We start from the raw sequence: 27,537 nt of genomic DNA on the forward strand, positions 1-27,537 counted from the left end.
GGTTTTATGTTTGCTTTGTAATTTCTTTTTATTGTACTGTGATTTCTCTTTTTATTGTGCTTTTCTTGAATTTAATTTTGATTTTAAATTACTTTGTGTTATGAATTGTGTGAAGCGCCTTGGGGTGACTTTGTCGTGAGTTGGCGCTATATAAATTAATAAATTGAAATGGAAATTGATGATGAGTGACAGCTGTGATGATCAGTTCCGCAACCGAAAAGAGACAGAAAAAGAGGCAGGACCCAGCAGGGACCAAGGCGACACACATTTCCATCATTAAAGAAGAAATTTAAAAGTAAATTAAACAAATGTGAACAGAGAAATTAAGAGCGATGAAGAGGACCATTCTCTGAGCAAATTTTATTATACTGACGAGTTTGAACTAGAGGAATTAACAGCAAATGAGCTCGAAGTGGACATGCAAAATGTCAATGCAGCTGCAAAAACAGCCATATAATAAGTGAATTATTAACCTCACTAATGCTTGGTCTGATAGTTTCCTGTGCAGACCTCACGCTCGGTTACTAACCCTTTATTAGAGGAAGCAGTTCTCAAAAACCATTCAAGAAGACAGTTTGTGAGGAAAGCCACCAAGACACCTATGAGAACTGTTAAGGAGTTGTCGCCTTCTGTGGCTGCGACTGGAGAAATTGTGCAACTTCATGGTGGGGTGGATCAGAGAAAGACCTTCTTCTAAAGAAGACATGAAATTTCAGCAGCACTTTGCCAGAAGACATGAGAGGCTCCAGACTATCAATCAATCAATCAATCAATTTTTTTTTTATATAGCGCCAAATCACAACAAACAGTTGCCCCAAGGCACTTTATATTGTAAGGCAAGGCCATACAATAATTATGTAAAACCCCAACGGTCAAAACGACCCCCTTTGAGCAAGCACTTGGCTACAGTGGGAAGGAAAAACTCCCTTTTAACAGGAAGAAACCTCCAGCAGAACCAGGCTCAGGGAGGGGCAGTCTTCTGCTGGGACTGGTTGGGGCTGAGGGAGACAACCAGGAAAAAGACATGCTGTGGAGGGGAGCAGAGATCGATCACTAATGATTAAATGCAGAGTGGTGCATACAGAGCAAAAAGAGAAAGAAACAGTGCATCATGGGAACCCCCCCAGCAGTCTACGTCTATAGCAGCATAACTAAGGGATGGTTCAGGGTCACCTGATCCAGCCCTAACTATAAGCTTTAGCAAAAAGGAAAGTTTTAAGCCTAATCTTAAAAGTAGAGAGGGTGTCTGTCTCCCTGATCTGAATTGGGAGCTGGTTCCACAGGAGAGGAGCCTGAAAGCTGAAGGCTCTGCCTCCCATTCTACTCTTACAAACCCTAGGAACTACAAGTAAGCCTGCAGTCTGAGAGCGAAGCGCTCTATTGGGGTGATATGGTACTACGAGGTCCCTAAGATAAGATGGGACCTGATTATTCAAAACCTTATAAGTAAGAAGAAGAATTTTAAATTCTATTCTAGAATTAACAGGAAGCCAATGAAGAGAGGCCAATATGGGTGAGATATGCTCTCTCCTTCTAGTCCCCGTCAGTACTCTAGCTGCAGCATTTTGAATTAACTGAAGGCTTTTTAGGGAACTTTTAGGACAACCTGATAATAATGAATTACAATAGTCCAGCCTAGAGGAAATAATGCATGAATTAGTTTTTCAGCATCACTCTGAGACAAGACCTTTCTGGTTTTAGAGATATTGCGTAAATGCAAAAAAGCAGTCCTACATATTTGTTTAATATGCGCTTTGAATGACATATCCTGATCAAAAATGACTCCAAGATTTCTCACAGTATTACTAGAGGTCAGGGTAATGCCATCCAGAGTAAGGATCTGGTTAGACACCATGTTTCTAAGATTTGTGGGGCCAAGTACAATAACTTCAGTTTTATCTGAGTTTAAAAGCAGGAAATTAGAGGTCATCCATGTCTTTATGTCTGTAAGACAATCCTGCAGTTTAGCTAATTGGTGTGTGTCCTCTGGCTTCATGGATAGATAAAGCTGGGTATCATCTGCGTAACAATGAAAATTTAAGCAATACCGTCTAATAATACTGCCTAAGGGAAGCATGTATAAGTGAATAAAATTGGTCCTAGCACAGAACCTTGTGGAACTCCATAATTAACTTTAGTCTGTGAAGAAGATTCCCCATTTACATGAACAAATTGTAATCTATTAGACAAATATGATTCAAACCACCGCAGCACAGTGCCTTTAATACCTATGGCATGCTCTAATCTCTGTAATAAAATTTTATGGTCAACAGTATCAAAAGCAGCACTGAGGTCTAACAGAACAAGCACAGAGATGAGTCCACTGTCCGAGGCCATAAAAAGATCATTTGTAACCTTCACTAATGCTGTTTCTGTACTATGATGAATTCTAAAACCTGACTGAAACTCTTCAAATAGACCATTCCTCTGCAGATGATCAGTTAGCTGTTTTACAACTACCCTTTCAAGAATTTTTGAGAGAAAAGGAAGGTTGGAGATTGGCCTATAATTAGCTAAGATAGCTGGGTCAAGTGATGGCTTTTTAAGTAATGGTTTAATTACTGCCACCTTAAAAGCCTGTGGTACATAGCCAACTAACAAAGATAGATTGATCATATTTAGATCGAAGCATTAAATAATGGTAGGGCTTCCTTGAGCAGCCTGGTAGGAATGGGGTCTAATAAACATGTTGATGGTTTGGATGAAGTAACTAATGAAAATAACTCAGACAGAACAATCGGAGAGGAAAGAGTCTAACCAAATACCGGCATCACTGAAAGCAGCCAAAGATAACGATACGTCTTTGGGATGGTTATGAGTAATTTTTTCTCTAATAGTTAAAATTTTGTTAGCAAAGAAAGTCATGAAGTCATTACTAGTTAAAGTTAATGGAATACTCAGCTCAATAGAGCTCTGACTCTTTGTCAGCCTGGCTACAGTGCTGAAAAGAAACCTGGGGTTGTTCTATTTTCTTCAATTAGTGATGAGTAGAAAGATGTCCTAGCTTTACGGAGGGCTTTTTTATAGAGCAACAGACTCTCTTTCCAGGCTAAGTGAAGATCTTCTAAATTAGTGAGACGCCATTTCCTCTCCAACTTACGGGTTATCTGCTTTAAGCTACGAGTTTGTGAGTTATACCACGGAGTCAGGCACTTCTGATTTAAAGCTCTCTTTTTTAGAGGAGCTACAGCATCCAAAGTTGTCTTCAATGAGGATGTAAAACTATTGACGAGATACTCTATCTCACTTACAGAGTTTAGGTAGCTACTCTGCACTGTGTTGGTATATGGCATTAGAGAACATAAAGAAGGAATCATATCCTTAAACCTAGTTACAGTGCTTTCTGAAAGACTTCTAGTGTAATGAAACTTATTCCCCACTGCTGGGTAGTCCATCAGAGTAAATGTAAATGTTATTAAGAAATGATCAGACAGAAGGGAGTTTTCAGGGAATACTGTTAAGTCTTCTATTTCCATACCATAAGTCAGAACAAGATTTACTTTTTGAGCAAAGCCAATAGAGTCTAATAATAGATTAAATGCAGTATTAAGGCTGTCATTCTCAGCATCTGTGTGGATGTTAAAATCGCCCACTATAATTATCTTATCTGAGCTAAGCACTAAGTCAGACAAAAGGTCTGAAAATTCACAGAGAAACTCGCAGTAACGACCAGGTGGACGATAGATAATAACAAATAAAACTGGTTTTTGGGACTTCCAATTTGGATGGACAAGACTAAGAGTCAAGCTTTCAAATGAATTAAAGCTCTGTCTGGGTTTTTGATTAATTAATAAGCTGGAATGGAAGATTGCTGCTAATCCTCCGCCCCGGCCCGTGCTACGAGCATTCTGACAGTTAGTGTGACTCAGGGGTGTTGACTCATTTAAACTAACATATTCATCCTGCTGTAACCAGGTTTCTGTAAGGCAGAATAAATCAATATGTTGATCAATTATTATATCATTTACCAACAGGGACTTAGAAGAGAGAGACCTAATGTTTAATAGACCACATTTAACTGTTTTAGTCTGTGGGCAGTTGAAGGTGCTATATTATTTTTTCTTTTTGAATTTTATGCTTAAATAGATTTTTGCTGGTTATTGGTGGTCTGGGAGCAGGCACCGTCTCTACGGGGATGGGGTAATGAGGGGATGGCAGGGGGAGAGAAGCTGCAGAGAGGTGTGTAAGACTACAACTCTGCTTCCTGGTCCCAACCCTGGATAGTCACGGTTTGGAGGATTTAAGAAAATTGGCCAGATTTCTAGAAATGAGAGCTGCTCCATCCAAAGTGGGATGGATGCCGTCTCTCCTAACAAGACCAGGTTTTCCCCAGAAGCTTTGCCAATTATCTATGAAGCCCACCTCATTTTTTGGACACCACTCAGACAGCCAGCAATTCAAGGAGAACATGCGGCTAAACATGTCACTCCCGGTCCGATTGGGGAGGGGCCCAGAGAAAACTACAGAGTCCGACATTGTTTTTGCAAAGTTACACACCGATTTAATGTTAATTTTAGTGACCTCCGATTGGCGTAACCGGGTGTCATTACTGCCGACGTGAATTACAATCTTACCAAATTTACGCTTAGCCTTAGCCAGCAGTTTCAAATTTCCTTCAATGTCGCCTGCTCTGGCCCCCGGAAGACAATTGACTATGGTTGCTGGTGTCGCTAACTTCACATTTCGCAAAACAGAGTCACCAATAACCAGAGTTTGATCCTCGGCGGGTGTGTCGTCGAGTGGGGGAAAAACGGTTAGAAATGTGAACGGGTTGGCGGTGTACACGGGGCTTCTGTTTAGGGCTACGCTTCCTCCTCACAGACACCCAGTCAGCCTGCTTTCCCGGCTGCTCGGGATCTGCCAGGGGGTAACTAACGGCGGCTAAGCTACCTTGGTCCGCACCGACTACAGGGGCCTGGCTAGCTGTAGAATTTTCCACGGTGCGGAGCAGAGTCTCCAATTCGCCCAGCCTGGCCTCCAAAGCTACGAATAAGCTACACTTATTACAAGTACCGTTACTGCTAAAGGAGGCCGAGGAATAACTAAACATTTCACACCCAGAGCAGAAAACTGCGGGAGAGACAGGAGAAGCCGCCATGCTAAATCGGCTAAGAGCTAGTAGCTACGCTAAGCTAGCGGATTCCTAAAAACACGCAAAGTGAATAATGTGTAAATAATTTAGAGGTGATTCAGCAGAAGGAGTGCTTTAGTTAAGGCACGTGAAGATTACACTGGGAAACAAATCGTAATCTAGATAACTAGATCAATCTAACTGCGCAGATTAAACAGCTAACAGATACAGAAAAACACCGCTGTGCTCCGGAACAGGAAGTGATACAATACCGCAGTGAGAGCCAAGGATCTGTTTTCTTGTATGTCACTACAAAATTCAAACCTGTAAAAGCTTGAGGGTGCACACAGTTTGTTTTTTTTAGGCAGCAATTTAGTTATTTAACAAACATAAATTAAATCTTCTCACTTATAAGTCCTTAAAAATGTGGGGAAAATATCATATCTCACCTGTGTTTCATTTGTAAAATACCAAGTTATGTCAAGGGGCTCTGTGGAATGGATTGCACTGTTGGAAAGAGCACATTCTGAATAACAAATCCAGTGTTTCCTCAAGGATTTTCTTCTTGATCCAGTGGACAGTTGAGTTAACAAACATATGGCTGAGGGCAGTTTGTATTATTTTCTCAAACACACATTGAAGTAAAAAGTGACCCACACCTCCTTTCGTAACATGCAGATTCTCAGAAATACCGTCCTGATGTTTTATATGGTGTATGTGGGTGGTAAGAAGACCACATGCCGTGAATCAGGAGCACATAGCTGAAGGTCAGAAATTTGGTGATTTGAGATGTAATGACCCATAGGTTGTAACAGACTGTTTATTGCTATACAGTAAACAGAAAAACAACTGGATGGAGCAGTGGAAAGGCTGACGAAAGTTGCAAACCAGGGCACAGATATAGCATTGGTCTGGACCTGTGGCAAGTGGAGGAGATTATAGTATAGTATTGGTTTTATACTGTGGTAGATAACGGGTGGAGCAGAGGCATCCTTCTGCAGTAATGACGGGTTATACAAAACCCAAATGTAAATGGCTCTGAGTCTGAGACCTCTAATGTCCATGATTGTCCTCATTGGCTCCATGTACCAGCCTAAATCAGAGCTGCAGCTCAAAGTGCTATGTCATGTGCTTTTGTACATGTGCACTCTTACACAGCCTGACAGATGCAGCCTGGGGCGAGTAAGCAGATATAACACACCACCGCAGGCGGTAACTCCCGCCTCCCGGCCCATATATGCAACCCGCTGCTAGTCTTTCACCTCTGTGTGGTGTCTCACATGCAGACGTCCGTCATCCAAACACTTACACAGCACTCACTTAACTTTCAATTACAGTGACACAATCAACTTGATATAAGCCTTTATGCTATTAGAAATTTTCACATACGTCTACGGGGAAATATCAGGTGAGCCTTTGTACATCCTGAATAAATTACTCCTCACGGTTTAGTTTGAATTTAAAATTTATCACCTTCAGTCATTAATATATTTTTGTGACTCTGCAGCTTTTTATTATGCAAATGAAAATGTCGCCTTCACTTGGCTTGAGTGATGCTCTTTTGAAAGCCAGCAGCACATTAATTTTGCATTTATTTACAATCATATGGTGTAGTTTGAGTAGTAAAGGAGTGAAACACTGAACCAGCTGCAAATGTCCACGTGTGTGTGTCTGTGCTTCCTAGTCCGTGGTGAAGACTGGACGTTTGCTCATCAGTCACGAAGCTCCAGTAACTGGAGGGTTTGCGGCTGAAATCAGCTCAGCGATACAGGTGAGTGTGTGTGTGTGTGTGTGTGTGTGTGTGTGTGTGTGTGTGTGTGTGTGTGACAGATGTGAGCAGCAATCTGTAGTTCTCAGGGGCAGGTGTGTGTTGAGGCATTCACCCCCTGCAGTTTTCAAAAAGTTTGTCAGCAATTATATTTTGAAATAAAATAGAGGAAGAACTGAAAGGCCAAACCAATAAATGTGCCAAAAAAAAAAAAAATCACCAACCTTTTGTTAATATGACAGCGTTTTAGGGCCACATTGAGGTTTTTTTTTTTTTTTTTTAAGACTTAAAGAATGAAGTCATAATATTATGAGAATAAAGTTGTATTTATACGAGAAGTGATAACCCTGCAGACTGCCAGTTCTAGCCGTGTCCTCCTCCACGAAAGAGGTGATTTCAGGAGCGACTAATCACCGGAACTACAAGCGAAGTCCGTGTGGTTCGTCCTCCGGAATAGAAGCATTTTCTTACATATTCTTTTCAAAGAGCTGATACTAATGATAATGTGGTGCAGATGACTACAAGATTTCCTTATTTGTAAAACCTATACTAAAGTACAACTTAAAGCGTCCCACGGATCTCATTTTGAGATACATAAAATTATGTCTTTATTCTCTTAAAATTACAAATTTATTCTCATAATATTACAAGTTTATTCTGCTAATATTATGACTTCATTCTCGTAATATTACTAGTTTGTTCTCGTAAAATTACAACTTTGTTCTCGTAATATTGTGACTTTATTCTCATAATTTACGAGTTTTTTCTCATAAAATTATAACTTCATTCTCGTAATACTACTTTATTCTTGAGGTCTTAAAAAAACCTCACAGCTGGAGCAGTGTGTGTCTGCATCTCTGAGTTCCAGGACTCTGCGCTGGGACGGAGCTCATAGCGCCGAGTCCTGGAGAAACTGCAAAAAGAAGCTGTGGAGATCTGTGTGCACATGTCAGTGGACCCACAAGCTCTGGTTCCTCGTCCAGAACAAAAGAGGGATTATCTCTTTCATCATCAGAACCCTCACTGTCTGAGGACATGTGGTACGCTCCGTCTTGCTCCAATTAAAAAAAAAAAAGGTGTTCCGTGGTCACTGCTGTATCACTGTATTATGTTACTAATAGAGCCCGACCGATATGGATTTTTTGAGGCCGATGCCGATAACGATATATGGATGAAAAAAAATGCCAATAATCGATAAATTGGCTGATTTGCCGATAGCCGATAAATATCAGCCGATATTATTATTTATTTATTTATTTTTTTTTTTAAATAAATAAAATGTTCTTGTTGTGTGGGCCGCTGAAGAGGAGGTACTGCTGGCCCACCACCACCAGTCGGCGCCCTGCTTGGAGTGCGGGCTCCAAGCATGAGAGGGCGCCGAGACAGAGAGTGACAGCTGTCACTCGTTTACACCAGCTGTCACCAATCACCACCAGCTCTACAAAAGCCGGATCATTACTCCACCTCCTCGCCGAGAAATCAACTACCGTTGAAGGTAATCTTCTCTGCTGTGATAATTGTGGATCTAACATTGTTCTGTGTGCAGCCGCATTCCTGTAGATTGAGTCTGAAGCTGGATTGGCGGATAGTGGGAGTGCGACGTTCTTCGCCTCTTACTCCATCCAGGGAGGAGACTAGCAGGAGCTGCACGGGTGAAATTGTGTCTGGAGGTGGAGGTTTTCCCTCCTTGAAGACCTGCAGAAAAAGGATTACTGGGTGTGTGGATACACACTCACCATAACTGTTTTGTCATCTTCTGCCAGCAGTACCAGGGTCTGCAACCGAAGACGGTGACCACCTGGGGACTCAGGACTTGGCGGCTCCGGTGTTCTTCAGGCCGTTGGTGGTGGAAGCTGTGTGGGTCCCGGCTCTCCGATCGCCAGAGGTCTCCTATCTTCGAGCCTGCCCGCACGTCACCTTGTGTACAATTGGCATTATCTGTGTCTGTATTTAGTTGTGCGATTCACAACATTAAATTGTTGCTCTTTGTCTTATCCATTGTCCGTTCATTTGCGCCCCCTGTTGCGGGTCCGTGTTACGACCCTTTCCCAACAGTTCTTTTTTGGACTCTTAACAAAAAAGGTATGAGCTAAAAGCTGAAGCTTTGTCCTCATATTGATTAACTTTACAACAGAGAAGAATTTTCAAGTTCAAAAAATGCAAAAATGCAATTGGAGCAGTTAGGGGGCTATTCAAACGGGCCAACTAGTAAGATATCATTCCTGGAAATGATCTTTGCCATATCATGTGAGGTAAATCTGCCCTACGATTGGATTTTGGAAAACCATGTGACGGAGAACCAATTCAGATTGGACACTCACATTGCACACGTCATCACACATCTTCTATGAGGAGTACCAAGATGGTCGACGGTGGCTCGAAAGTCTGCGGAATTAACTTTTCAGCAAAAAAAAGTAAGTTTCTATCTCGTATCATTAAAAAGTTATTTACAATTTAGTAAAGCTTGGACAGCGTTGGCCCCAGAATGGCAGTAATTCCCAGAACCCTTCCGGACAACCATTGAATCTAAATGTTTCAACCTCTTAGCAGTAAAGGAAAGTTTTTTATGCTAGAAATAAGGTCTACACAACGTGGGCTTAATAAAAAGCGTGACCGACGCAATAAAGCACATTTGACACATTACTACATAAACTGAGTCAATCATACTGAGTTGAACTGAAACAGGAGAAATGTGGGGTGAATGTAATCACAAAGTTATTACAAATAACATCCTTATAAACTTACTTGTATGCTTTTGTCAGCCGATCAGTGCAGTGTGATGGCGAACTACGGGGGCCGGTGATGAACACATTTAAGCAGGGGTGTAATCAGCTGTCAGATGAATGGAGTCAGAGCTCCATCTACTGGACAAACAGTGCAAGGAAATTTTACATTGCCGACACAAACATTATTTCAGTAACTGTTCTGTTTATGAGAAATTATCGGCATTCTGTCAGCAAAATTTCGTCCGATAGTGAGTACTTTCAAAAGGGCTTATATCGGCCGGGCTCTAGTTACTAAGCTATGTATATTGATTTATAACAGAAAACAGTCAAAAGGGGGAATAAATATAAGTGTAAAGATGATTGAATATATCAGAGCAGTAAATTGATCAGTCCGTGTGAACGCACATTGACTCACATGTGTGGTTATTTCAGCCAGCTGCAGTCGATCCATAATGTGAATTCTGCCTTCCAGAACAGCTCTTTATATAATCTTTTATATCTCTTTTTATCTACCTGTTGCCACATGTACATAAGGGCTGGATTGTCATTCCTACACTCATATTGTTATATTTAATAAAAAAAAATAATAAGTGCACGCAGCAGCTGCCGTTGGAAATTACACAACGTTTTTGTTGTTTCAAATTCAGCAGTTGCTTGTGGCAAAATAATTAATTGTATCCACCCAGACAAAAAAGTCCAAGCAAACAGGCTGAGTTTGCCCTGTAATTTGCGGCAGTACCTGAACACAGCAGCAGCAGCAGTGCTCACAAACCGGCTTCTGCACTGTGTGAAAACATTCAGCTGGTCAAACGAAGTCAAACTAAACAATAACGTTACAAAACTAAACAAACGATTAAAAAACGTCAAGAAAGACAGCAAAACGAAACACGGACGAATTGAGGTTTCCGTTGCCCTTCGTTCAAATTTTTCAACAGTTTAAACATCCTGACGAAGCGCCAGCTGCAGGAACTGAGCTGCACGAAAGTTAAACGATGCCAACGAAAGTCAACGAAAGTCTAGATTTCTTGTTAAGTTAGGGCTTCATTGCCCTTTGTCAAGTGCCATGTGAGTGGGCCATAAGTAAACACTAGTAGAGTTCACCTTAGATTTGGAATGTATAATAGAAGATATACCTTACTGAATTTTCATATCAATATGATATACAATATGACTATGATTTGACACAAAGTGCAGCAACAGTAAAAACTAGGACTGCAAGCAGTCATATACGGGCCCTCGTTCCGCGCCACCGCCTACCGAGGCCAGTGCGTCCCCTTGTGACCAGATGGGCATGTGCATACAGGGGCAACCACTCATCACACAGTTCAAATTTCAAGCAAATCACACAATGCATGAAGGAGTTATGACATGTTGATAGTTCATCCACTAGGAGGGCGCTCAGTGTACAAACAGAGGGGCCAGGTTTGTTCAGGGGCCAACTGTCATCACACGTGAAGTTTCAAGTCAATCAGGCAAAGCATGAAGGAGATGACTTGATGTTCCATAGCGAAGGGTCAAAATGGCGGCACCATAGCGGCCACACCCTTCGACATAGAGAAAAGCTTTCAATAACTTTTGATCATTATCGTCTCTGGATGCTGTGACAGAAATTTGAAGTGCATTGGACAAAATCCCTAGAAGGAGTTCGTTCAAATACAACATGTGGAAATCATGGCAAAATGACAAGAAAATTCAAAATGGCCGACTTCCTGTTTGTAGTAGACCCATGGTGCAAGAGACTTTTTTGTACGTCTATGCAAGTCACACGTGTACCAAATTTCATCTCCCTACTCCAAAAAAAACCCTATGGGGAGGGTTTTTTGAAAGTTCAAGGGGGCACTGTTGAGGCATTTTGCCCCGCCCATGGGCGACGCCCCTATGAATTGTAAGAGGTTGCCGTGCTTGACGTGTGGATCAATTTTCATGATGATATGACAAAATTAAAGCCGTCAAAAGGAAGAACGAAATTTCATGGCGAAAGGTCAATATTCTGCATGCCGCCACATGGACGCCGTTACTTGTAACTTCACGGTGTTCATCGCCTACGTTCACCAATTTGTTTTGCATGTTTTAAAAATGGAATGAATGTTTCTGTGTAGGCTCTCCGTTGTCCAGGTGGTTTCCATAGTAGAGAAGCTTGAATCTTCGACTGGACTGGGTTGCTTGACGTGAGGACGTTTCGCTTCAAATCGCAGAAGCTTCCTCAGCTAGAATTCTTGCTCTGGTGGTCTGACTTCTGTCTTGACTCTTGTAGAGAAGAATAATCAAGAGGTCACAAAAGCTGGAGTTTTAAACCTAACCAGACCCCTCCTACCGAGAGGCAGGACTGCTGTAGGCTAGTGACTAAACAATAGCTCTAATTAGCACCTATTGTGCTCTAGTTAGCACCCTCCTAATGACAGGGCAGCTGTCCCTCCTAATGATGGGAGGGACCCTCTCCTAATGGCTCCCTTGACAACTCTGCTGATGACGTGAATGACTCATTACCATGAACAAAAGACTGAAACTGCTTTGTCCTGAGTACCCCATTGTAAACAGGGGATAAAGCATGTCTCAGAACCCCTCCCCAGTTAAGGCTGGGTTTCAAACGTTTCACAAAGAATGCCTCCTTGACCCCTCTCTCAAACCATTTCTTCTCTCTGGCTAATATTTTAACTTCCTTGTCCTCAACGTGTGGTTAGTGTCTTTAAGGTGGAGATGAACTGCAGACTGAGGTCCACTGGCACCCTCTCTGTGGTGCTGGTATAGCCTTTTGTGTAAAGGTTGCTTAGTCTCACCTATGTAGTGTTTGTTACAGTTTTCCTGACATCTGATCGATAGAATTGGTTGGTGTGAGTTGGTTTTCTGTAAACCCCTGTCTGGAGCTGCCTGTTCTCTCCAATTGTAACATCACAGTCCAAGAAGGCTAAATGGTTGTTTCTGGCAGCCTCACGTGTGAACTTGATATTGGCGTCCACCGAGTTGATGTGTTCTGTAAAGTCCTCAACTTCCTGTTGCTTGATTTTAACCCATGTGTCATCAACATATCTGAACCAGTGACTGGGAGAGATGCCCGTGAAAGACGTCAAGGCTGTCTTCTCCACTCGCTCCATGTACAGATTGGCCACAATGGGGGATACCAGAGACCCCATCGCACAACCATGAATCTGCCTGTAGTAATTGCCCCTAAACAGGAAATACGTGGTGTTAAGACAGATCTCCAAGAGTTGGCAGATGTGGTCTGGTGTGAGTTTGGTCCTTTCAAGTAGAGACACATCCTCCAGCAGTCTCTGCCTCACAGCTGAGACGGCCTCAGCGGTGGGGATGCAGGTGAACAACGAAGTCACATCAAATGACACGATTGTTTCATCTGCCTCCAGCTGCAGGTCCTTGATCTTGTTCACAAAATCTTGTGTGTTCTCCACATGGTGGTCTGAGTTACCCACTAGAGGAGCCAAAATCCACTTGAGGTGCTTGGCCAAATTGTACGTGATGGAATCTGTGCTACATACAATAGGCCTGAGTGGCACGTCCTGTTTGTGGATTTTGGGCAGTCCATAGATGCACGGAGTGGCGTCCCCCGGGTACAGTCTGTAGTATGTCTGCCTGTCGATGAGTCCCTCTTTCTCCAAGTTTTGGAGGTAGCTAATGATTTTCTTCTTATAGCCGCTCATGGGGTCTCTCTTCAGACGTTCGTATGTATTGGAGTCACTGAGCAAGTTGTTGATCTTGGCCTCATAGTCCGATGTGTTCAGGACCACCGTGCATCTGCCTTTATCCGCTGGCAGGATAAGGTTGCTTTGATCCTTCTGCAGTGCTGACAAAGCTTTCTGTTCTTCTCCTGTGATGTTGGACGGAGGAGGCTTAGCACTGTTCAGCACTGCTGTGACTCTTAGTCGGAGGTCCCCAGCTTCTGATTCTGACAAACTGTTATGTTTAATGGCTGACTCTACTGCAGTGATGTAATCTACTGTCAGTATATATTTAGGGGTCACTGAGAAATATAATCCTTTGGTGAGCACATCCTTTTCTGTCTGTGTAAGAACCCTGTTGGAGAGATTCTTTACCCAATTTTCCCTGTTGTCACTAATTTGTCTGGGTGTATCTTTAAAAATACTCCCACTGAAAGTACGCCTTTTCTGCACTAAAAGGTTGTGAAACTTCCTGATTTGCCCCTCCTTACTTTTTAAATGCTCAGCCATTTGAATTTTAACTATGAAATAGTTATATATAATAGTTCATAGTTAAAATTGAGCATTTAAAAAGTAAGGAGCGGCAAATCATGAAGTTTCGCGTCAAGCAACCCAGTCCAGTCGAAGATTCAAGCTTCTCTAAAATGGAATGAAGTTGATTGGGTTAACTATGTGACATCAGGACCTGTTAAAGTAAAAATAGGACATTTCCTGTTACCACCGGGGGGGCGCTATGGCGGAGGTGGGAAGTTAATATATGCAGATGTTCAGGGCAGAGCCCTCATCATGTCCAGCAAGTTTGAAGGATCTACGATTACGTATGTGGGCGTGACAGCCGTTTGAAGTGAAACGGCGCCCTCCGAAAAGCTCGCCAAAGTTTGACGAACCCTAGCAGCCACGCCTTTTGACCTAATTACATTCTTTTGATAACTTTTGATCACCATTGGGTCCTGATGATGTTGACCAAATTTTAAGACGATTGGATGAAATCCCTAGGACGAGTTCGTTCAAATGTAAGTACTGGAAATGGCCAAAAACGGCAAAAATTACCTCAAAATCGAAACTTAAAATCAAAATGGCCCACATCCTGTTGACATTTCACCATGACTTTTTTGTGCGTCCTAGCATGGTAAATATGTGTACCGAATTTCGTGAGGCTACGACGAAAAAACCTCGATGCGGATGGGTTTTTGAAAATTCTAGGGGCGCTATTTTGCATGACAAAGGTCAGTTTCAGTTTGTACAGGTGTCAAATGTTAAAGTTGCTCCATTAATTTTGCTCCAGCTGTATTTGTACTGAATTTGATACTTGTATCACCATTTGAAGGATTGTTTCAGTTATCTGCTGCACTAATAAGCCAACAGAGCATAAACCAGCTGCTGTCTGTTAGCTTAAACATGTGTATATAAGGTAACCTGAGTTAAAGGAGAAATGCTAATTTTAACAACCTGGACCTCATTTCTGGAATAAAATACGGTTGTTTACTCACCAGTATAAGTTTGGTGCCATTAGAAGTCCATAGTTCAAACAGTGTGTTCAGTTCAAATCTGAAGCAAACATTTTTATTGTTCTACTAAGGTGGATTAGAGCTTTTTGTGGTACACAGCACCAACTACTGGCCTGGAGGAACCTCGCAGTCAGTGTGACTCACTGATTTGAAAATGCAGCTCTTTCAACCAGACGTGTGGTGCCGTGATGTGTCAATCATCTGTGTCCAATCAGATTTCAGGGGAGTCCAGTGAATCCCCCTCCTCTGCGCTAGCCCCACCCATGCCAGGAAGTGTTCAACATTTCCTGTTTCACTGTGACTGTTTGAGTGTGAGCTTGCCACTGAGCTCCCGCGAGATTCCATGGGATCTCGTCTGTCATTCCAGGAAGTGTTTGACATTTGAACATTTCCTGTTTTACTGTGGCTTTGAATTTTGGCACTTCCTGTTTCCAGGCAGGTCCAACTGGGAGGACACACTGGAGGCATTATAAGGAGATTCAGGAGTCACATAGTCACATCGGCAGTGAGTGGTGTCTGTGAGGGAGAGGGAACTCTTTATGCTTACAAATGTTCTAAATGTTATTTTGTGGTTAGCAGTATTTCTGTTCTAAAACTCAAATAACATGGTCACAAGTGCACACAACCCCTTGGATGGGATTTTGTCTGAAAGTAGCTGAAGCAGACACACCTTCCTTCTCGCTCTTCTCTCAACATACGTGAGGCTTGAACGCTGTAACCAAGACATACCAGAGACGTCTGAGGATGAATTCTCAGTGAAGTGCGACGTGCATTCGCTCTCACTTCATCCTAATTACATCTATTTTTGACTTGTCTGATAATTGTCTTCTCTATGTTTGGTGCGTCTTTTTTCTCTTTCTCTCAGTAAATAAATCACAGCCCTGACCCGTCTCCTCAGAAGTCACTCAGCTCCTTGGTAGCGCGCGTGTTACTAGGAGCAGTGTTCCTCTTAATGTGCATCAAGTCGGACGTGAAGCTGTGAGGTCATTCCATCTTTTACTCTCAGGGGCGTGGGGCTTTTCCTGAGTCAGTCATGGCTTAAATGGCAAATGAGTCACCCTCAGTTACTAATTTAGCCATTTGATAGCAACCACAATTTGTTGGACATCGTGTCTTCTTTTTCTACATAGTGCACATCTGCCGTAATGTTATTCTTTATTTTAACAGTTGTTGATCTTACACACGGCGTGGCTCCTCTTTCGCTCTATGCACATATGTCACGAGATGCAGATTAGAAGGTCAAAAATGGCCTTATTTCTCAATGGTAAATGGTAAGAGGTAATGGTGGCGGCATGAGACCAGCATCATACAGGAAAATCACTAAGGTACCATGGGCATGGTCCTTACTGCCCAAATTAATCCCATTGCGCAGTTAAGCACCTCGCATAGCAGCATACTGACGTGTGTGTGTGTGTGTGTGTGTGTGTGTGTGTGTGTGTGTGTGTGTGTGTGTGTGTGTGTGTGTGTGTGTGTGTGTGTGTGTGTGTGTGTGAATGCAGTCCATTTAGCATCATCAATGTCATAATTAAAAAATAATCCATTATCCTGCTGTTGAGTTTCTTTCAGCATTTGAGTGATTTAGGTTTGCATCATTAACTGGCCTCTGGGCGTTTACAGAAAGATTTGCTCATGGATTTGATTTTCTCTCTTGTATTGAAACCAGCAGAGTTTGGTGGTATTTGGCACGTTTCCATTATCGTTTGGCTGCAGCTCTCTCTCTCTCTTTTTTTTTTTTTTAATTCATGTGTCATTCACTGTTCTGTTCCTGAGTCTTTCACTGATGACTGTAAAGAATAGAGTCAAGCAGCAGGAGATGCAGCTGAAGGCAGTGCTTTAATGGACCTCAGGGATGCACAGAAAGAGATGGTGCATCACCCTTTGTGAGAGAACAAACCACTTGAATATTTCAAGTAAAAATGCTTTGACAAATCTGCTTCTTTTTTTCTTCTTCTTCTTTTTTTGTTTTTGACATTACAGAAACCGCAGCCTCAGAAAGCAGAGCACAGATCACATGCCTCATTTACACAGATGGTACTTTTGGAGGCAGAGATCACTTCATCTTAACGACAACTGGACATCGTCCATCCAGTCTCACAGCCATCATAAGAGTCAGTCAGTTCGGGTGCGAGTGTCACAGGCGTCCCTCAGGCTCTTGAACTAGTTGGTTGTCGTTTGACTCTTTTCAGTTTCATTTGTGTATTTGAACTGAGTGGACTCCAGCGCACAGCTGACCCAGCACTGTCCTGCTGAGTCGTGGTACTGTTCTGTTCTGGGATGCGGTTTAAAGGCTGTTCACTCCAGTTTGGCACAGCAAGTGTTACGGGATGATGAAGGCTTACAGTTTTCCATTTTTTAGTTTTTATTTCTTTTTATTGCCATAAATACCCTCAGAATCAGACTAGTGGACATCTGTTAGACTTGTCTGAATGAGAGGCAGTGTAGGGACAAGACCTGAGACAGCGAGCCTCGTGTCACTTTTCATATCACAGAAAATATTCATCCAAAGGACAACGTTTAAAGAAATATCTTTAAAATGCACATACGAGGTCTATTAGAAAAGTATCCGACCTTATTATTTTTTCCAAAAACTATATGGATTTGAATCACGTGCGATTACATCAGACATGCTTGAACCCTCGTGGGCATGCGTTGGAAGCGTTACGGGACAAGTTTGAACATGCCCAGCTGTTAAAACAGTTTCTCGGATACTCACTCGACTGAAAACCATCGAAAGCCGCCTGAATTTTACGAATGGTTATCAACACGGAGGTGTTTCTCTGTGGCGCCGGGCCATGAGCAGCTGCCTGCCGACGCGCGAATCCGTCCGCACGTCTTTCATTACAAAATCTCCTTTAACAGTGGAATGTCCGGATAAACTGCTGATCCCAACCTCTTCTAAAACTTCTCTGTTCTCTCACGATGTCCTGGGTCAACAGAGGCTTAAATTTGGAAGTTTTCACCTCGAAACAGGCTGACGACGGTGGCTCGGAGCGCGGTGCGCCCTCTGGCTCCGTGGGTTGTCCTTAAAGCGACAGTAACACTCCATAATCTCTCATCAGCCCTTAAAATTTTCACCGAAAACCAGCTGAATTTCTCGAATGGTGTCCACTCGGATGTGCCTTACAGTTTCTGAAAAAATTTTGATCAAGCAAAGTGGCAGTCTCTGAGCCATTCCTAAACAATGAAAAAATAGACGGGAGGGATGGACCACTCCTCACTCAAAGCCTGCCCACAGGCGAATGACGCAACCAACAGGCGTGAAAAAACTCATGCATGCCCACGAGGGTTCAAGCTTGTCTGATGTAATCGCACGTGATTCAAATCCATATAGTTTTTGAAAAAAATAAAAAGGTCGGTTTCTTTTCTAATAGACCACGTACAATCATTTTTTTAGAAACAGATGGCACGACACGGAGTCATGCCATTGCACTGTTACGTACCCTTGCCTGGTCCGTCTGACTGTGTTGGATAAGGTAGGCAGGATGAAACAAAGTATTCACAGAAGGGATTATAATCCATAATGAAACTGTTGGAGTAGTTTAGCGATAGTGATTTGTCTGCCTGGAAGAAAAAATGCAAATGCACCCCTCAGGTGGTTAGTCAACACACGAGACCAATGCAGCTGTTGAAGTTTCATGGTCCAGGTCAGGTCTGGTACCACATGTCACATCCTCCATCACACGATGGAACCATGAATGGTTCTGGATAGTAACCAGCAAGGCAAATCACCTGTCCATTCACACATCTCAGAAGTACCCATGCAGGTGAAACACAAGCGTCCTGTTGGCCTTCTTCAAGCTGCTGGGGTCCTCAAGACTGAGGCGCCTGTGTGAAACGTGACGTGTGGCAGAGATATCGCAGCTAACATTTCCTCACGATGCACGTAGTATGTCTCATCTGAGTCTCTGTTTGACACAAAATCATTCCAGCTGTACCCAAGGATTCCTTGAACCTGGTACCAAAGACATCCAGTCATCACCATAAGTTGTTGGTTAACATTATTGTCCCAAAGTTCCACATTTTCTTGTGCACAACCCTTCCCTTATTGATGTTACTGAAGGTTGCCTATTTATTAAGAATTATGGTTGTTCAACATTCCATCTCTTGGACTGTGCAGTGGCTTTTACATAATTCCATCATTGCTTTCTTTTTTTCCTGCAACTGCAGATTTTTTTCCACCTCAACCAGTAATCTAAAATCACAGTTTCCTTTTTATCTGTGTGGCCAGGTCCATTTTTTCCATTTTTATGTGACAGCACACGCAATATCACTGCACCTCTGAGTCGTTTGTGAAGTATTTTAAAATCCTCGCCCACTTCAAGATGCAACGTTCCCGGTGCAGTCCTCTGGCTGGATTTTTACTCCAACACTTCAGTATATTGCATATAATGATGCACTTCACAAAAGATAAACATTGTGAATGTAATGGGAGTCGTGTGGCCCGTCTCTGTCCGGCTCTGTTGGCAGACAACAAGACTAGTGTACCTTCTTCCACTTCCAGAAAATGTATTTAGAGGAGATTACAGCTTCCCTTGTTTTGTTAGTCTGTAGTGAGAGAATAGGTCTTGAGGGTGGCCACAGACAATTACGTTATCACCTCCACAAATACAGTGGAATAAAACATTTATTTATTTAAAGGATGGTGGATATTGTCATGCTTGGCCGTGATCAGGTTTGGTCTACTTGCTTCCCCTTTCTTTGACTCACTTTCTGCTCCTGTTCTGTTTTATTAGCTATTTATCATGTATTTATTCCCTGTTCTATTTTACTTTGGTTCTCTGTTACTTTGCATTCTTTAGCTATTGTCTAGTTATTTTCTTGTTCTGCCAGATTGTGTTTTCATTGTTTATCATTCAGTTATCTATTAATTTCTGTTGATCTTTAGTATTGGTATTTTTGTGTCATGGCTTGTTGATTTTGTCATCTGGTTTTCATTTGGTATTCTTCAGTCAGTTGTGTTTTCATTATGTTATCACTTGTTTAGTTTTGCTTTAGTATTCTGTTTCATGTCTCCTGATCAGTTATGTCATGCCTGGTTCCTAGCTATGTTTTTTCGGCCCTAAGTTTTCATTGTTACTTTTGTTCATAGTAATATTATATCCCATAGTAGCTCAGTTCTTAGTTTTGTGTTTCACTCCAAGCTGCACCTGATTTTTGTCTTCATCCCTCTGGCATCTCTGTCTGTGTTGTCACGTCATGTCACTCCACTAGTTCTGTGCCCTCCTCTCACACTTTGTCCCAGTCTGCTTGTGTTTTCATTTAGTCACATTCTTGACACCTGTTCACACATCTTTGTCTTTGCTTCTCTCCATCTTGTGTTCTCTTCCCTCACTGTCTTGCACAACATAGTATCTTTGTTCATTAGCCACGCCCCCTTTCTGGATCCTTCCTCTCACGTGCATCTTGTTAACACCACCTGTTCCTAATTTGTCCACATGCATATAAACCCTCACAGTCTCACAGTCCCTCGCCAGATTGTTGTCGCTTCCAGCACACTCTCCAGCCTTTTGTTCTCTGTCCTGATTAGTCTTGCCGTGTACCAGTTCCTTGCTTTGTGTTTTTGGCCGCCTTTTTGCCTCAGCCTATATGCCAGTGTTTGCCCGTGCATCAGACCCCTGCCTGGAGATGACTGCCTTTTTGCCTCACCCTGCTTGTGCCTCTGCTCCGTTTTCTGACAACCTGTGTACCGAACCTCTGCCCGAAATAAACATGACGACTTGTACCTCAAAGCCTGGTTCGGGAGTTTGTATTGTGGGTTCACCCGCTCCTGGGGTCGGACTGCCGCCCGACATGACAGATATGAAGAATACAGAAGAAAAAGGTGCTTACTGTGATTATTATTTTAAAAGCAATCAGAAGAATTTAAATAAATCCATTCTTTTTTAGAAGGAACACATCCAACCTAACCAACAATCACTGATTATTAATTAAATCTCAAATCAAATCAGAAAAAAGTTGGGACTGTATGGAAAATGCTGATTAAAAAGTACCCACTTCTTCCATAGCCATGTCTTTGTAATGTATACAGAATGTGGTTTTGCATTGTCTTTTTGAAAAATGCACAGATGTCTTGGAAAATATATCTTCTTGAAGGCAACATATGTTGTTCTAAAATTGTTCTAAAATCTGAATGTGTTGTGCATTAATGCTACCATCTCAGTAGTGCAAATTGACTTTACCAAGGGCAACTGACACAACCCCCAGACCATGACAGACCCTGGATTGTGGACTTGTTGCCGATAACAGTCTAGATCAGGAGTGGCCAAGTTTGGTCCTCGAGAGCCACCTTCCTGACACTCTTAGTTGTCTCCCTGCTCCAACACACCTGAATCCAATGAAAGGCTCATTAAAAGTCTGCTAAGAGTCTTTCATTGGATTCAGATGTGTTGGAGCAGGGACAACTAAGAGTGTCAGGAAGGTGGCTCTTGAGGACCGAATTTGGCCACCCCTGGTCTAGGTGGTCCTTTGAAGCGGAACAGAAACGCTTTTTGAGAATTTGTTTTTGCATTCCTGGGTAAAAATGAAGTGTTCTTCATACACTTGCAGAATGTTTGAGCTCAGTATAGATAATATTATTTGGGGTCGTCCTCTGCTGGGGACGAGTGTAGTTTACTGAGCTCGCTCATCAAAGTTCTACAACCCCTGGCAAAAAGTATGGAATCACCGGCCTCGGAGGATGTTCATTCAGTTGTTTAATTTTGTAGAAAAAAGCAGATCACAGACATGACACAAAACTAAAGTCAGTCAAATGGCAACGTTCTGGCTTTAAGAAACACTATAAGAAATCAGGAAAAATAATTGTGGCAGTCAGTAACGGTTACTTTTTTTAGACAAGCAGAGGGAAAAAAAAATATGGACTCACTCAATTCTGAGGAAAAAAATTATGGAATCATGAAAAACAAAAGAACGCTCCAACACATCACTAGTATTTTGTTTGCACCACCTCTGGCTTTTATAACAGCTTGCAGTCTCGAGGCATGGACTTAATGAGTGACAAACAGTACTCTTCATCAATCTGGCTCCAACTTTCTCTGATTGCTGTTGCCAGATCAGCTTTGCAGGTTGGAGCCTTGTCATGGACCATTTTCTTCAACTTCCACCAAAGATTTTCAATTGAATTAAGATCCGGACTATTTGCAGGCCATGACATTGACCCTATGTGTCTTTTTGCAAGGAATGTTTTCACAGTTTTTTTCATCACTGAATATGACTTTCATCCAGTCATCCACAGTCCATGATTGCTTTTCCTTAGCCCATTGTAACCTTGTTTTTTTCTGTTTAGGTGTTAATGATGGCTTTCGTTTAGCTTTCTGTATGTAAATCCATTTCCTTTAGGCGGTTTCTTCCAGTTCGGTCACAGATGTTGACTCAGTTTCCTCCCATTCGTTCCTCATTTGTTTGTTGTGCATTTTCGATTTTTGAGACATATTGCTTTAAGTTTTCTGTCTTGATGCTTTGATGTCTTCCTGGTCTTACCAGTATGTTTGCCTTTACACAACCTTCCATGTTGTTTGTCTTTGGTCCAGAGTTTAGACACAGCTGACTGTGAACAACCAACATCTTTTGCAACATTGCGTGATGATTTACCCTCTTTTAAGAGTTTGAGGATCCTCTCCTTTGTTTCAATTGACATCTCTCGTGTTGGAGCCATGATTCATGTCAGTCCACTTGGTGCAACAGCTCTCCAAGGTGTGATCACTCCTTTTTAGATGCAGACTAATGAGCAGATCTGATTTGATGCAGGTGTTAGTTTTGGGGATGAAAATTTACAGTGTGATTCCATAATTTATTCCTCAGAATTGAGTGAGTCCATATTTTTTTCCCTCTGCTTGGTCTAAAAAAGTAACCGTTACTGACTGCCACAATATTTTTTCCTGATTTCTTATAGTGTTTCTTAAAGCCAGAAAGTTGCCATTTGAAATGACTTTAGTTTTGTGTCATGTCTGTGATCTGCTTTTTTTCTACAAAATTAACAACTGAATGAACATCCTCCGAGGCCAGTGATTCCATAATTTTTGCCAGGGGTTGTATTCATCTCGTCAAGAAACAGGTGGAATATGTCGGAAAGCTGCACGTTGGCAAAACCACAAACAGAGGAAGAAGGGAGACAGTATAAGTTAGTGGTTTTGGTTCTTCTTGTCACTTTGTTTGTGACGTTTGGTTGATAAACAGGTGTATGTTTCCTGCCCGTGTCGTCCAAGGACACAGACCACACTTACAACACTTACACACAGAAATGTGCACACACACCACTGACTTGATGAATGAAGTAACTTTCAACACTAATATTTGGGAATGTGTGTGTGTCAGAGTAAGTTTAATACTTTCCTGACATGATTTAATGTTAATTAATTTTACTGGCTCGATATCCAGGTCGGAACGGCATTTTAACACGTATTTTGCAAGTGTTTTTCTGAGTGTGTTCAGTCGCGAATCTCATTGAAAATGCATTAACATCCGGGAACTTCATCAATATTTTGTGCGGTTAGGAGGTGTCATGTCGCTGTTCATGAAGGGACGTTGGTGTTCAGTGGGCAGCATTGGCAGTGTGGACTCTAGTCGCCATATATAACCTCTTTGTTGGAGTTTCTTGCACGGAATCTCAGAACGAGGCTCATTTTCCCCCCAACCAGTGACGTCACCCACCTGACCTGCAAAAATGGTGGCAGCCGGTCGATATCAAAGCCTCTCAAACCACGACTGAAACAAGGTTTTGTCTAGATGTTTTATGGTCTTTAGTGCTTCTTGAACTATCAAAAGAATGCATTTTTTGTGTTTATTCATACTATAAATAGTCTGTTGGCGTTTCTGTTCCCCTTTAAGCCTTTTGTCTGAAACACACTATTCAATTTCAGTTTATTTTCATTTATATAGCGTCAAATCACAACAAAGTTGGCTCAAGGTGCGTCACACAAGTAAGGTATAGGCAGTGGTGGGCACCATTCTGCTAATCCACTAACCCAGGGGTGGCCAAGTTCGGTCCTTGAGATCTACCTTCCTGACACTCTTAGTTGTCTCCCTGCTCCAACACATCAGAATCCAATGAAAGACTCGTTAGCAGACTTTTAATGAGTCTTTCATTGGATTCAGGTGTGTTGGAGCAGGGAGACAACTAAGAGTGTCAGGAAGGTAGATCTCGAGGACCGAACTTGGGCACCCCTGCGCTAACCACTAATTAGCGAAACTAACTTTTTTGTTTGAAGATTAGCTTTTCAGCTAACTTCAGAAACCATCAGCAGACCACTTAGCTTCTGCTAAATTTAGTTTTGCTAACTTTTAGTCCACTAATGTTTTTTTTTGCTGCTTGCTCTTATGGTAGACGAAGGCACAAACCAGAAATGGCACAAAAAATCTGCCCATAGGGGAAAAAGCCACAAACCAATGGTAGACGAAGCGATCCTTTCGATCCTTGAAGGGCGCGACCCATGTGAAATAAAAGTCTGCACGTTTTGGTACTGGTGGCACCGCCGTTCTCACTTTGAATCGATCCTTTCGATCCTTGAAGGTCGCGAACTGTGGAGACCTGCTTTGTGAGTATCCCTAACATTGTGACTAGCTTCCCTGAGTATTTTAAAGTAGAAAATATTTGAAAAATGTAAATTTCATAGTACTAAAATCCTAAATTGGTAATTTTCTCACAAAGAAAGGCCAGAAAAGCTGTGTGACACTCGCAGCTGTGATTCTCAGTTATGCCAAAAAATGTATGTGGGACTGATCTCTTCTTCAAAAGACAAATGCGTCTGCTACAATTCCAGTTTTTTAATTTAGATTTCATCACTACGACAAAAAAAAAAAATCCCAACGACAGTTGTGAAGTAGCCTATCATTATTTTGAGGTTCTGTAACAATTATTCAGTTTTAAATTATTGTTTGATGGTATATAATGAAGAGCTTCACTCATTAATGTTGGCGATATCGAACATATCATCTATTGATATGAAGCTTGGGTAAGAATCATTACTTTTTCTTACATTGTCCTTTCCATCCCAACTTCTTAAGATTTGGGGTTGTAGGAAAGTAAAGTGTGTATGTTGGAAGGAGATGCATGTTGCTGGGCTTCAGGGGGTTAATTAGTATTTGCACATTGTAAGTCTGAAGATAGTGGGGTGTAGCATGTGAAAAGCTGAATTAGCTAATGAAGAAACAAAGAAAACACACACACACAGCTGGTTAGACTGGAATGAACTTGGATTTATAAGGAAAGGGGAAAGAAAGGAAAGGAAAGGATAATTCCCTTTTTTAAAGCTAGTTGGCGACATTCAGTGTAGGTTCATTTAAGCTAATCACAGGTAATTAGCCGGGTGGAGCCGGCTGCCAGTGTGAGTACAGCAGTCCAACTGCCAGGCAGAGTGCCTTTGGATCTTTTAGGGGTTTTTTTCTGGCACCAAACTGAGATCTCATGTTCCTGCGTTGGCCTCCTGTCAGTTGCTTCCAATACACAAAACAACGCGTTTATATATATATATATATATTTGTTTTTTGGGGTTTTTTTTTTGTTTTTTTACATTGTCTTACCACAAGATCTTGAAAATTGAGGCTGAAGCACAACGTAGTAACGTCTTATACGACACTGTGGCCATGTGGTGCTAACCTTAATGTTCAGGACCTCAGCCAAAGGGAAACGCCCACATTTCACCTGGCTGCAGCAAATAGATGGTAACTTCTGATATGGACCGGTTATTTCACTGTGTGGTTATCATCCAGGAACCATGACTGTTTTATAGAGTCGTGGACATTATGACACATAGTACCAGTACATGCTACCAGTCCTGACCTGATCTTTATCAAATGCACTGTATTCTGTTGCAGATCTGCAGTGTTTCAAAAGTACAACCCAACAAATGACTCAGATCGATAAATGTCCTGAAATCAGAGCTGGAAGACTTCACTTAAGGCTCATATTCATTATTTTCTTTCATTTTCATATGCATATATGATGGGACGTGTGAAAAATAAAAACCTTTAATTTTCAAATATTCATTTGTAGCTTCAAATTTGTAGTTCTTTCAAACATGTGTTGTCCAGACTCCAGCACATTATCAACCTCACAGGCGCACAGAGCTGCCAGCTTCTGCTCTGATCTCTCTTTTGTTATGTTGAATTTTTACACACTCTGTACTAAATGTACTAATGCACAAAGGATTCCTCAAGTCTGACGTTTCCCTGGACTCAAAAACACGACAAACACCTGGCAGCTGATTGGGTTTTCATTATCCTGGATGACACGGATGGATAAATCGGTGACACTGTCGCTGGGTGTCAGAGCAATACTCACCGTACACGCGCACACAAGCCGCAACCTTTACAGAAAGAATGAGCTCAGTCCCAAACATTTGTTAGTTGCTCCAGTTTGCAGGTTGGTATACTGTGGAAAAGCTTCGTTCTGATCTTCTTCTCGAAGCCTATGTGTGTGCATCCAAGCATGTTCATTTAACTCCTCAGGGGGGTTGTCCCATTTTCAGTGTTTTGGCCAAATTCGTTGTACTTTGTCTCCACGGGGAAGAGGTCAAAGCTGCTGCAGTCAGGAGTGATGGCTTGTTTTGCACTCTGGCCAAATTGCCTGCACACTGTCCAGCTCCAAAAAGCCTGAATGAGCCATTTTGGCTGAGAAATGTACACTTCAGATGTTGTTTTAAGTGAAGCTGATCAGTGTTGCAAAGTTGGAGTCGGTTTAAGTACGAGAAAAGGTTACAGTATTACTTTGATCATAGTTCGGTGGATGAGTATTTTCTTGCCATTTGCTGTCAACAAGATGAACAGAGAAGCTTGTTGGTTTCCCACAAACTATGAGCATGGATCCAGGTGTGGAACTATGTACGGGACAATGAGAACATTCTGCTAATGGGAATAACTGCAAACGTGCAAATAAATCCGAGTACATAACAGACCTTTGCTTGATCACTGCATGATAGTTATTCTGTTAATGTGTGTATGTGGTAACGTGATGGTGCTCAAAATGTCTTACTGCATTCTAATAACATCCCAAAATAGTCCTGACCTGACCTGACCTTTATCAAATGCACTGTATTCTGCTGCAGATCTGCAGTGTTTCAAAAGTACAACCCAACAAATTACTCAGATCGATAAACATCCTGAAATCAGAGCTGGAAGACTTCACTTAAGGCTCATATTCATTATTTTCTTTCAAGTTCCATATGCATATATGATGGGACGTGTCAAAAATAAAAACCTTTAATGTTCAAATATTCATGGGCCTGACTGTAGCTTCAAATTTGTAGTTCTTCCAAACGTCTGTTATTCTGTTCATGTGTGTATGTGGTAACCTGATGGTGCTCAAAATGCCTCATTGCATTCTAATAACACCCCAAAATAAAGTGTTTGTGTGTGTGTGTATGCGTTGAGATAGACTGGTGGTCTGTCCAGGCTGAACCCTGCGTCTCGCTCATCACTGCTACGATGGCTCCCCCCCCCCCTTTGAGTTGATGCTGTGTAATTATCGTTATGCTGAGGTTTTTATGGCCGCTTTCTCTACATGTGCAGGAGGAGTGTTTCTTAAACCTGGAGGCTCCCATCACCAGAGTCTGTGGCTATGATACTCCTTTCCCTCACATCTTTGAACCCTTCTACATCCCTGACAAGTGGAAGTGCTTCGACGCCATTAAGAAGATGATCAACTACTGACCTCCTCTTAGGTACACAAGCCCCAATTACTTTGCTTTACTTACTTTCATATAATTTTTAACACTTTTTTCACACCTGACTTAACAGTATGCAGTCAGATCCATACGTATTTGGATAGTAACACAGTTTTTAATACATCACCACGAAGATG

The 27,537-nt window shown here is 42.0% G+C and overlaps 1 protein-coding gene across 2 annotated transcripts in view; it reads left to right on the forward strand.

The window, feature by feature from the left end:
* The window catches only part of bckdhb (branched chain keto acid dehydrogenase E1 subunit beta), a 156,085-nt gene that overhangs the window by 122,760 nt on the left and 5,788 nt on the right, over window positions 1–27,537 (forward strand). For both annotated transcript variants that reach the window (XM_034175413.1, XM_034175412.1), the window contains exons 9-10: window positions 6,756–6,842; window positions 27,246–27,397. In XM_034175413.1, coding sequence (XP_034031304.1) covers window positions 6,756–6,842; window positions 27,246–27,386 — 228 coding nt within the window. In that variant the 3' untranslated portion in view covers window positions 27,387–27,397. The remainder of the gene's footprint in view (window positions 1–6,755; window positions 6,843–27,245; window positions 27,398–27,537) is intronic.

Source organism: Thalassophryne amazonica, chromosome 7, assembly GCF_902500255.1.
Source record: "Thalassophryne amazonica chromosome 7, fThaAma1.1, whole genome shotgun sequence".
In the NCBI taxonomy this organism is placed as follows: Eukaryota; Metazoa; Chordata; class Actinopteri; order Batrachoidiformes; family Batrachoididae; genus Thalassophryne; species Thalassophryne amazonica.